At 37.2% G+C, this 12,173-nt stretch overlaps 1 protein-coding gene and 1 pseudogene across 3 annotated transcripts in view; both read left to right on the forward strand.

The window, feature by feature from the left end:
- The first annotated feature begins 1,042 nt into the window (after positions 1 to 1,042).
- On the forward strand, positions 1,043 to 1,289 carry LOC127658630 (COMM domain-containing protein 6-like; annotated as a pseudogene).
- A 2,970-nt stretch (positions 1,290 to 4,259) lies between these two features.
- LOC127659078 (TBC1 domain family member 4-like) overlaps positions 4,260 to 12,173 on the forward strand; it is a 39,197-nt gene continuing 31,283 nt past the window's right edge. For all 3 annotated transcript variants that reach the window (XM_052148713.1, XM_052148715.1, XM_052148714.1), the window contains exons 1-2: positions 4,260 to 4,694; positions 4,798 to 5,276. In XM_052148713.1, the coding sequence (XP_052004673.1) occupies positions 4,872 to 5,276 (405 nt within the window). In that variant the 5' untranslated portion in view covers positions 4,260 to 4,694; positions 4,798 to 4,871. The remainder of the gene's footprint in view (positions 4,695 to 4,797; positions 5,277 to 12,173) is intronic.

Below are 12,173 nucleotides of genomic sequence, written 5' to 3' on the forward strand. Positions count from 1 at the left end.
GAATGCATAATAGTTTCATAGACCGAGATTTTAGGAATGGAGTTAATTTGCTATGTTGTATTACTTTCTGCATGCATGCAAATTTAAAGAAACAGGCAAGACAAATAAAAACTTATATAAATACAGCTCTAGAAAAAAATAATAATAATAAAAAATAAATCAGTTTCTCTGGATTTACTAATTATACGTATGTGTTTGAATAAATTGAAAATTGTTGTTTCATTACTGACAACATTTCTCCCCAAATAAAAATGTGGTGTCAAAATAATAAAAAATATAATGTGTTTTCAGACCTCGAATAATTTTAAGAAAACAAGTTTGTGTTCATTTTTAAACAACACAATGCTAATGTTTTAACTTAGGAAGAGTCCAGAAATCAATATGAGGTGGAATAACCCTGATTTTCAATCATGGCTTTCATGCATCTTGGCATGCTCTCTGCCAATCTTTCACATTGCTGTTGGGTGACTTAATGCCAGTCCTGGTGCAAAAATTCAAGCAGTTTTGATGTCATCCATATTCCTCTTGATCACATTCCAGAGGTTTTCAATGGTGTTCAGGTCTGGAGATTGAGCTGGCAATGACAGGGTCTTGATTTGGTGGTTCTCCATCCACAACTTGTGTGGCATGGAGCATTGTCCTGCTGGAAAAAAAAAAAACAATCCTCAGAGTTGGGGACCATTGTCAGAGCAGACGGAAATAAGTTTGTTTCCAGGATAACCTTGTACGTGGCATGATTCAAGGGCCCTTCACAAAGATGAATCTGCCTGATTCCAGCCTTGCTGAGGCACCCAAAGATCATCAACGATTCTCCACCTGGTCATCTAATGGTTAGACGGAGACCTGGAGAGGCCGACAAGCCATCGTGTCTTCAATTTGATGGGGGATTGGTGATGATCTGGGGGTGCTTGCTCCTTCATCTCTAGATATTAGTATCGGCATCAGCCAATGAAATACCAGAATTGGTCCACCGCTATTTTGAATTCTTAGGTTGAGGTTGAACTATGTTTTGACAATAAATCTCCTTCATTCTTAGCTTGTAGATATGCATTGGAAGCTTGGGATGGCAGTGAGCTCTGATACCTGCTGATCCCTCAACTCCCCATTCATCTCTGTTTAGCTGAATATTGCAGACACTTCAGGGGAGATATCTCATAAATCTTTTGGGATTACATTTCAGCAGTGTGTGTGTGAACTACAGTTATTTATAATTCTCTGCCTGTTATTTCCTCCCTCAGAACTTCTACAGACAATTCAAGGATATAGCCTCTGTTTTAGAGACTGTTTAATATGTTTTCTCCATGTTGTTTTTGCTGCAGCAATGATTGTGAACATTCCTTAAAGGAATATTCCGGGTTTAATACAAGTTAAACTCAGTCGACAGCATTTGTGACATAATGTTGATTACCACAAAAATGTATTTTGGCTCGACCGTCCCTCTTTTTCTTAAAAATTGGAGGTTACATTGAGGCACTTACAATGAAAGTGAATTTGGAAAATGTTTGGAGGGTTTAAAGCCAGAAATGTGAAGCTTATAACTTTATAAAACACTTTCATTAATTCTTCTGTTAAAACTCATGTATTATTTGAGCTGTGAAGTTATCTAAATTGTAATTTTGACCGTCGTTGTAGGGTTTTTTGACATTACATCATCATCATGGAAACAAAGTTGTAAAATTGACTATAACTTTACAAAAGTTTAGTAAGTGCTTTATCACACTAAAATAGTGTTTACATGCATATTGTTTGTTTCTTGTGGCTAAACTTTTGAAACGGTGAAGAATTGGCCCCCATTCACTTCCATTGTAAGTGCCTCACTGTAACCCAGATTATGGCTTTTTTTTTTAAAAGAAAAGGATGGACAAGACAAAATAATGTTTTGTGGTAATCTGTTTTATACCACAAATGCTGTCAATTGAGTTTAACTTGTATTGAACCCGGAACATTCATTGAACAATTGACTCCACTTTGCACTAATCTAATTACACATTATTATTATTCCTGTTTACCATATTGCATTAAAACTACGAGCATTGAATAATAAAGAAGTCTGATAACCGATTTTACCCTGTTACAGAAGCTAAAAGGTGACAATTTTTGTTTTATTATTAAAACAAATAATGTTAGATTTCCTGTTTTTTTTTTTGTTTTTTTTTTACCCCTCTGGATTTTCAAAAACATACATTTATCATTGACATATTTTAATTATTGACCTCAGTGCTTTATTTATTTTTATTTTTTTTACATTTTTGGGAGAGAAATACTTAATGTATATAAAGCATCTTATTTCAAGCTGGGTACTTGCTTAACACTCAGAGGCAGCATATCATCATTAGAGAATACTCTTTTAACATTTTGTTTTAATTTTTTTTTAGAATTGAGAGAATAGCTACTAATTTAATGAAAACAGAGCAGAAAATAAAATTACAAATTAGTAATATAATCAACTCAACAAATAGCTCAAAAGTATCCATTGTTGTTAATGAAAATTATGTAAATTATTTATTGGGTCCTCACGTGGCCTTAATACTCTAAACTTGATAAATTCATCAATTAAATTAAAAATTGGATTATTAACAGGAATTTGTGTGATAGAAATGCCATGCCATTAAATTCAATAAAAAGGTCATGCTTAAAAATGTTAATAAAATGTTTGAAATTATAAAATACATTTCTATAAAAAAAAACAAGTTATTAAATTGATCATTCTAAAGTTAGTACAGTGCAATACATAGCTTTGAGAGGCAGCAGAGGGCGCTGTTGAGCAAATTCTAGAGTTTTGGTTGAAAGAACAGTTCATGCATTTAGCAAACTAACAAAACGTGCCAGCACGTAGCCTATGTAAAGTGTATTGAATTTACGTACATTACGTACAGTATTGAATTGCACATACAAATTATAATTATGTAACAGCGCTAAATATTCTTATTGCGAAATCATTATTCTATAAATTAAATAATAATTATAAAAATATAAAATGAATGGCTCAAAATTGTCACATACATTTTACTGGTATGTGAACACACCATGGACCTCACCCAGTTTTACTATTAGAGTTGTGAAGAATACTTTGCTCTCAGTAAAGTCTTTAGACTGAGTGCAACTTTGAGTGTTCTTTGATTTATATTGGTCTCCCTCTTACATAGCTGCCCTAGATTTATGGAAGGATGGCTCCTTCCTGATTATGCTATTTGAAACACAAGCAAAAGCATTTGCAAAGCATGCACAAAAGGGAATCTTTTACCCATCCTACATATGTATTTCCTCTATATGCAATATTCTGTAAACTATATGTTTACTGCTCTAAAGTGTTTGCTTTGCGAGGGAAAAATAAAGGTAATTCTATTTTACTGTGGTCAAAATCAAACGCTGAATCAGAATATCCATACTTTCCTACTATATATGCCAAAATATGCCAATGAATTAGAATGTCCAAATCCTCAGTATTCATAACAGTAAGGGACAAATACGATGACCTAATATTACTGCTGCCGAAATTCTGAAGTGCGGATCTACTGGACACTTTTCTATCCCATAATACCTGGATCTGAGGAGATGTTACATTCAAAACACTGGATTTAAAAGAACGATGGCGAACTGCGAGAGGGATGGCTCTTTTAATCTGTAAATGCTAAATATACCAAGTTGTTCCTTATGCTTAAGGCTTAGGCATATTCAGAAAACTGTTTTGAAAACATTGTTTATTTTTGCCATTCTGTTTGGTGGCACCAGTAGGCTAGTGCAGAAATTACATCAGCTTTAAAGGTGCACTCTGTAACTTTTTGTTTGTGTTATCATGGACTTAAACTGACACCTCATGGTGCCAATAGCTTTAGGACAATAGCTTTCAGTTGTTGATATTTACAGTTCACAGTCAGGCATGATTAATTTAATCCATGAGTAAAAGTGTCCAATAACAGGGCTGTTCGTTTCAGGGGGTAGTTTTCAACTAGTCATGTGACTTAAACATGGCAGCTCTCATGAAGGCACCCTCTCCATGTAGAATAAAACTGGTTTTATAAGGTTACTACTATGACCGGAGTCTTCATCTCAAGTGGGTGCCCTTACATTTATACATATGTTGCAAAATTACAATACATTTCTTTTGGAGTAAAAGTTTTTTTAATGAGGAAAAAATTACTGAGTGCACCTTTAAATGGCTCTCCTAAACTTGGTCAGTGCCGTGTGTCTCCTGAAGACACAGGGGAGCCAGAGATCCATACTTCATACTTGCGCGTACACAAACGAGTACGCTCAGGAGCTCAAGTGAACGCTTCTCATATGGCTGCTACGGCCACTCCTATTGTAACAACATCACTCCGTCCTACAACGCTGTAAATGACACAACAGCGACCTAAAAGTGACGTGCGACGACTTTGAAGGACTCCAGCTGTATTGCAACTTCACGCATGAGGCGTTTGTCCGCAGTGCCGCCCGTCCGAGGTTTTGGGAGAGGAGAGATCTTGCACGCGCTTCCTTCTAGCCGCTGTGGTGTATACACTCTCACGCGACACGGTTAATGTAATTTATGGATTATTCAAGCCATCAGACTCTTTGAATGGATGTGTTTTTCGTTAAACAATGATTTCTGGCATTGGAATAAACACTAAAACCTTCGCTGCATCTTAAAATCCATTATTATTGTATTTATGCTACTCAGAGACGCATGATCCTCGCGCACTTTCCAATAAAGAGTGAGTGTTACTTGTAACAAACAGCGCTAGGAGATGTATTTTATTTATTTATTTATTTATTTATTTTTTTACATAAAACTGACGATTGTGTGTATTTATTTAGGCATAGATGAATAAAGGTTGCTTGCATTAAGCAACACTGTATCTGAAGTCTTTGTCCCCGGAGCCCTTGGAGATATGGAGGGACAGGATGGCAAGGGGAATAATAATGATACTTATCCAAATGCAGAGAAGAAACTTGCTCTCTGGTACATGGGCTGGTCATCTCTGGACAGACGAACCACTCTGCCCATGCTGCCTTGGCTGGTAGCGGAGATCCGGAGGAAAAGTGAGAAGAACGAGTCTGGTCCCGCACAGGCCAGAGAAGTGCAGCTGTGCCTCTCACCTCCTCTGATCCGATGCGTGCCTGCAAGTAGCAGAAACCCGTCTGTGTTAATATTCGAGCATAAAGCTCAGTTTATATCTAGGTTCGTCCACATTAGTAATGACCTCTCATATTTTGCCTACCTTATCAGAAGTCAACCTGAGAACCCTGAGTCTGAGATGGCATGCCATGTGTTCAAGGCATGTGATCCAAACCAGGTATGTACACTACTGTCATGTTTTCCCCCACTTATTATTGGGAATATCTTGAGGTTAAGTGTCTAGACCAAGGACACAATAAATGGTGATGTTTATGAATTAACCCATTTGCGAGTTCGGACATTCAACCCCTTGTTTGTAAATTCAGATTTTTAACCACAAGGTTACAGCATCCCTGTTGCTGGGCACATTTAGTAACCGAAATATGCTTTGTAGTCCACAAAAAATATACATTTTAAATATGTCATGCTAGTATAAAAGTGTATATGAATTTTCCATCATCACAAAATTATTGTTCATTTTATTCTTTATTATTTTACAACCAGAGATAGTTATAATGTTCAATGACGTCTGATCTGCAAGTCTTTGTCAGTTGGACAAATGCCAGAATGTAGGGCACTGTTGTGCCAGAGGAATTAGATTTACAGGGCATCATTTAAAGGATAGTCAGATCTCTCCTGACACACAGAGAAAGGAATAATCAGATTTGCTAGAAAATGCTCACTAAGAATGCTAAACCCCCCCTTCCCATCTCCCTGAGCTAAGCGATCTGATGCCTTAAAACAACAGTATGATGCACTGCAGTAACATCTGTGTTTACAGTTTCATAATATTGATTAGACATTGGTTGTAATGTAACCCTAATGTTAGTCTGCTACAGGGCTGTATTTGAAGCACTTTATTGCTTTGCTCATGGCTAAATGGACAGAAATATTCCATGAAGTGAAGGCACTTGGCTGTATACATGCATTTGCATTGATTTGCTATGCATATATAATACGGCAATCAGTGCAAGGAAAAACTTCCTGGATAGCAACACGTGCTAGATAGACTGAAAGGAATGTGTCTTCACTCACGCCTTAAGATGGCTGCTTATTTCCAACTGGTACCGTGCACTATATCTACCATTTTAGTGTTCAGAGCTTAACAACACTGGTGTTTTGGCATTAATATATCCTAGTCCTAATGTAGCTCAACTAAAGTTTCCTAGATGCCAATGGATTGACATACTGCAAGTTTTTATGATGTGGGGGAACCCACTGGTTTGTCATTTATATTACACATCCTTCAATATAGAACAGACTACCAAGTGCAAGGGCAACAAAGTAAGGTTATATATCCCTTCATAATGATATACTATGTGCACTCTAAAGCATGCACTGAGTCTGGTATTAATAGAATTGGAAGGAAAACATTAACTACATTTACATTTATGCATTTGGGAGACGCTTTAATCCAAAGCAACTTACAGTGAACTTATTTCAGGTACAATCCCCCCGGAGCAACCTAGAGTTAAGTTCCTTGCTCAAGGACACAATGGTGGTGACTGTGGGGATTGAACCAGCGACCTTCTGATTAGTTATGTAAACAATTATGTGCTTTAGCCCACTACACCACCACCAGATGTGATAACTATTATCTGGAAGGATAAAGCTACGCTGGACTAAGGAAATGGCTGAGGTCCCGCAGATGCATTTTGTTAATTGTTTTGCAAAATACAACAAGGCTATTTATTTTGAGGCTTGGAGCATTACAGTATGAAGCAAAAGCAATGTTGCACAGTATATAACCCAATTGTGTTTAAAGGAGTGACCTCTAAGTTAGAGTTTCAGAATATGGTACAGTGTTCCACGTTGTCCAGCTGCCCTGAATACATTGAAGTTGGTCTTTCTGGCACCCATAATTAGCACCCATTACTTTCTGGCACACTGATTCATGCCACGCCATTATGTTGAGAGAGCCAAGTGATACTTATGAGAGCATGACCAAAATTATGTGTCATTTAAAAGGATAGTTAACCTAAATATTGAATGGCTGTCTATTTGCACCCCAGTGTAAAATATATGACAAACTAACCAATAGATGTAGCTGCAGTGGCATGTGGTGCAAAGGCGGTGTGTGAATATGTACTGTTGTCCTAGTGACCACGGTTCGAATCTGCCTTTTGTCCAACTCTTTTTCTCGTTTGATTTCCTGTTTCCACTCTCAATATTTCCTTTAACACTACTTAAAAAAAAAATACTAAAATATTATATATATTTATATAAATATAAATGTTAATTTTATCACAGTGATTTGCTCACAGCGAATGTTGAGGAGTGCAGAGAAGGGTTTGATCTGGAGGCAGGATCTGTCGATCGCACTTGTGCCCGCATGAATCCATGGGTACTGTAGTAAAACCAAGGTTGTTTTTTTTCTAAGGTTAAGGTTAGTTTCAGGGGTAGAGGTTAATGTAGTGTCTTTGGGACTCTAAATAAACACAATAAATGCACTGCAGTGATGCCATACTGTGTGCTAGTATTTAAATATGGGTGCAAATAGTATCTGACACTATTTGTAGCAGGGTGCAATTAGAATCTACCATTATTTGCACCAGGGTTGGGATGCAAATAATATCTGCTACTGTTTGCACTGGGTTGTAAAGAGCATATACCAAAATTTAATTCTGGTGTATATATATATATATATATATATATATATGAGGTTATATTTTATACATGACGTGCTCGTCGTTGTACTATTCTTTGAAACGAAAGGGGGTGACTCAGAGAAATCATCCTCTAAACCAACAGGACATAGCTGTGAGAAGTACTAGTTTGCCAGAACAAGGTCATATAACATGCATGCATGCAGAGAGGACACACATGACGAGGTTTGTTTTCAGTACACTTCACCAAAATCCACACTACGAAAAAAAGCAAAGAATCATGTAAACCCCAGCTAATCTTGGGATTATTACTTGTCACATTAGAACAAAATATATAAATATGAGAACATACATTTAAAACTAAATTGAACCACAATCTCTTAAATATATTTCTAATATTAAACATTTCATTAAAATTGTATTAAACATGGACATTTACTTTCATTATACAGGATTATTTCTGGTATTGTAGGCTCATTTTGTAAATGTAAGCAATTATTTTAGACAGAAGCACAAAGTGGGTGCTTCCTGCAAATGTAATTGCTCACATTTACAAAATAAAGCGATTATGTTCACCCAGCAATGCAAATGTCTCTTTTATGTACAGAGACAACAGAATGGGGTTAATTACTGTCTATTGCTGTCAGTGTAGTGTTGTGACTGTGTATATTTGTGAAGACGCTGATGAATTAAAACATGTTACACCCCCCCAAAAAATATTTTCTATTCCTCTTCCAACAGTTTGTACAAATAAAATCTGAGCCAATAGTTTTTAAGTCCTATGTAAATTAATTCTTATTTTAACTAATATACTTTCCATACAAAAAAATATTGAAAAAGAACTTTACTTAGAAAGTGTTGGATAAAGAGCCTTTGCTTTGTCGTCCCTCAAAGCCTCAAAAAGCAATGGGAGGTGGTGATGGTGTAAGGTATACTGGTGTGAAGCTGTCAGAGGTCACATGATGCAGATGATTTTGATGCTCCAGGTGACTTGTGTGGCTCTGGAGCTGCTTGTCTTTGTACATTTATCTCTGTTCACGTTATCTACTTCCTTAAAAAATGCAATAAGTAAACATTTTTTAAAAAGCACACTGTGAACAGAAACTTTATCATAAACAAGAATGTAAAATCTACCAATTATTCTCCAGTTGTTTTCTACTTTTTCAGCAAAACTTTAAAAAAGCATTGGTGCTTCACCCATAAAACACCAACCAAACTAATTTATTAAAATCTAACTCAGAACAAATTGTTCATTGATCATTCGTTGTGCTTAAAAAGCATTAGAAAAAAAGAATAAGACTTTAAGACAGATTTCCTAAATGAAACACAAGAGTGTTGTCTCTGGTTCACCTTGTCTCCTTTTTTCCAGATTTGAGTGAAAAGTAGGAACTTTTTATCACAGCTCTCTGTGTTTACATTTACATTTATGTATTTGGCAGACGATTTTATCCAAAGCGACTTACAGTACACTTATTACAGGGACAATCCCCCCCGGAGCACCCTGGACTTAAGTGCCTTGCTCAAGGACACAATGGTGGTGGCTGTGGGGACCAGCAACCTTCTGATTAACAGTTATGTGCTTTAGCCCACTATGCCACCACCACTCTCAATCATCACATTCCCACTGCAGTGGTTTCCACTATGTGACTTTTACAAAGCTTCAGTCATACATAGGCCACAAAATGTATTTGAAAACTGAAGCCACATTTAAACATTTAGGAATATCATTGCACAAGATTACAACATATCAACCCAAATGGCATTCTTTGATAGATAGATAGATAGCACAAGCACAATTTTAAAGCAATTTATTTTTACAGGCATTTCAATTCTTAAAAAACAAATGTTCAAAATTAAGACAAAAAGTATTTGCACACTTTCTGGTCATCAAACTTGTAGAAAGTGGACATAGGCAATGTGATGAACAACACCTGGGGTTACTCTGCTACTCTGCTAGGGCACCTGTGTTAATGTGAGGGGAACTGATATTATACATCCACTAAAATTACAATGCACACCAACACTCCTGATAACTCCCAAAATCAGCATATTTTTTGGGAGGGGATTTTCTTCCCAATTTGGCATGCCCAGTTCCCAATGCGCACTAAGTACTTGTGGTGCCGTAGTGACTCGCCTCGATCTGGGTGGCGGAGGACGAATCTCAGTTGCCTCAGTGTCTGAGACGTCAATCCGCGCATCATATCACGTGGCTTGATGAGCATGTAACCAAGGAGACCTAGCGCGTGTGGAGGCTCACGCTATTCTCCATGCCATCCACTCACAACTCACCATGTGCCCCACCGAAAGCGACAATCACGTTATAGCAACCACGAGGCGGTTAAACCAGCGTGACTTTACCCATCCTAGCAACCGGGCCAATTGGTTGCTTAAGAAGCCTGACTGGAGTCTCTCAGCACACACTGGATTCAAACATGTGACTCCAGGTGTGGTAGTCATCATCTTTACTTGCTGTGCTACCCAGGCCCCTCCAAAATCTTCTTATTAAAAAAAATCCATTAAAGCAAGAAAGCAAGAGATTTGAAATAATTACATTGTTCTATGCTTTTGATGTCAAAAAGGGAAGCATACACACTACACTTGCATGGTAAGCTGGTAAGAATGCCAAGAATGTTTACATGCTATGTGAAATCAGGGTAATGGGTAAAAATCTACCCTTGTTGATCAGTTTATTTTTACACCGTTTATAACCTTACTCCTATAAAAAAATGGATTTTAATGCTTTTACATGACCACAGAAGTTGTCTGCTTAATAAGCATAATTGGTGTAAGAATGTGCATATAAACACACTCAGTGATAAGTAAAAGTCTAGTATCGTGTTTTTGAAGGTATCTCTTTGGTTTCATGTTTTGTCATCTAATGCATGACACAGAGCTTTCTACTTGGACTGCCATAAATGCTTGAGATCAAAAAATGTGTTGGAGGGAGATGCTAAAATTAAATAAAAATCCACTATAAGTGTTTGCAATTTACACCCTCATCCATCAGTCTACTTTCCTTCTTATGAGTTTGTTTCAGTGCAAATAATTTATTAGACTGAAGGGGTGTCTGGTATCACTTTGCAATTGAATAATTCATAAGGATTTTAAACACTCTGGCAAGGTCATCAAAGTTGTAATGTTTAGGGCAGTAGCTGTAGCTTATTTTTATGGTTTTGTTGTATCTGTGCAGTCACCATATGACCACAGAACAGTGCTGAAAAACATGCTAGATTTTACGCTGGAGTGTTACTGTGCATTTTATCCATCAGATCCAAAAATGTGCCATTTGCTGACTATTTAGGCTGGTTAAACTAGGAGGTTAGAAACTTATTGGACATCTGTTAGTTTTCCTGGGAAATTTAGTCAGTTGTCCGTTGAAACAAGCACCCACAGCCTTTCTGCTGCTTGCACAAAGTCAACCCTATTCAGGAGAGGAGTTTGCATGAACTATTGTGTTTGCTTTCCTTCCTAATCTCAAGGAGCCTTTTCTCTCAGCTGCACTGTGATTTTCCACAAGTTAGCCTTGGGATTTAAATGACAGGTTTGCATTAAACAAACCGACAATGTGCAGTACAACATGGCAATCTTTGTTTTCTCTATTTTTAGTCCTGGCCCCCTCTAGGAGTTCCTGCAATAATTGCACTATTCCAAGTATAAACTGTTATAAACCAGTGCTTACCCGTGCAAAAGGTGACAGCACAATGTTGTTAGCAGGGCATTGCTATGTGTTTGCTAGGGTGTTCTCAGTAGTTACTAGTGAGCTAGATGGTTGCTTGCTGGTCCAAGTAAAAATAACTAATTTGAGATATCATTCCTCTCTGTGGACCAGAGTTTAATTCGAAGGGTTAGGGGTTTGTTCATCCCAAAGTACGAGCAATAACAATAGTGATACTACTTTAGCAGACACCACATATAAAAGCAACGGGCACAACATCTGCTCAAGAGCCCATGTAGAAAGAGGATAGTTTTGCGATCAAATATTTATTTATCTTTGTCAGTGGCTAGGGAAATCTGTATGTCAGATGTTTGCCTCTTTTCCAAATGTTTTCATGGGTTTCAGCACATTGGTCAAACAGACCCAGGCTTATCTTTGGAAAAGATAGACAAGTGTGCACAGACTGGAGTTATGTTTGGCTTATTCTCTATTACTGCTTTGAACAAGTAACCCATTTGACCTTGCTATGACACATTGTATTTTTATGCTGCCAGCACTCTGTGGCCATTACAAGGCTTTCGTTCCTGGCATACTTTTTAAACATAGAATTAATTATTTCTCACGCCACTGCTTTTTTACTTTGTGCACTGTACAAAATGCTAATGCAGGGGTTCTCAAACAGTTTTTGACTGCACCCCATGGTTTAGGTTTCAAAATGAATGTGCACTGAATCCTGCTCTGTACAAATAAGTGCTAGCATTACCAGCAGTGGGCACTCAGTGACACTTTCTGTATATTTGAATTTAGCGGAAAA

This window comes from Xyrauchen texanus, chromosome 18 (genome assembly GCF_025860055.1).
Source record: "Xyrauchen texanus isolate HMW12.3.18 chromosome 18, RBS_HiC_50CHRs, whole genome shotgun sequence".
In the NCBI taxonomy this organism is placed as follows: Eukaryota; Metazoa; Chordata; class Actinopteri; order Cypriniformes; family Catostomidae; genus Xyrauchen; species Xyrauchen texanus.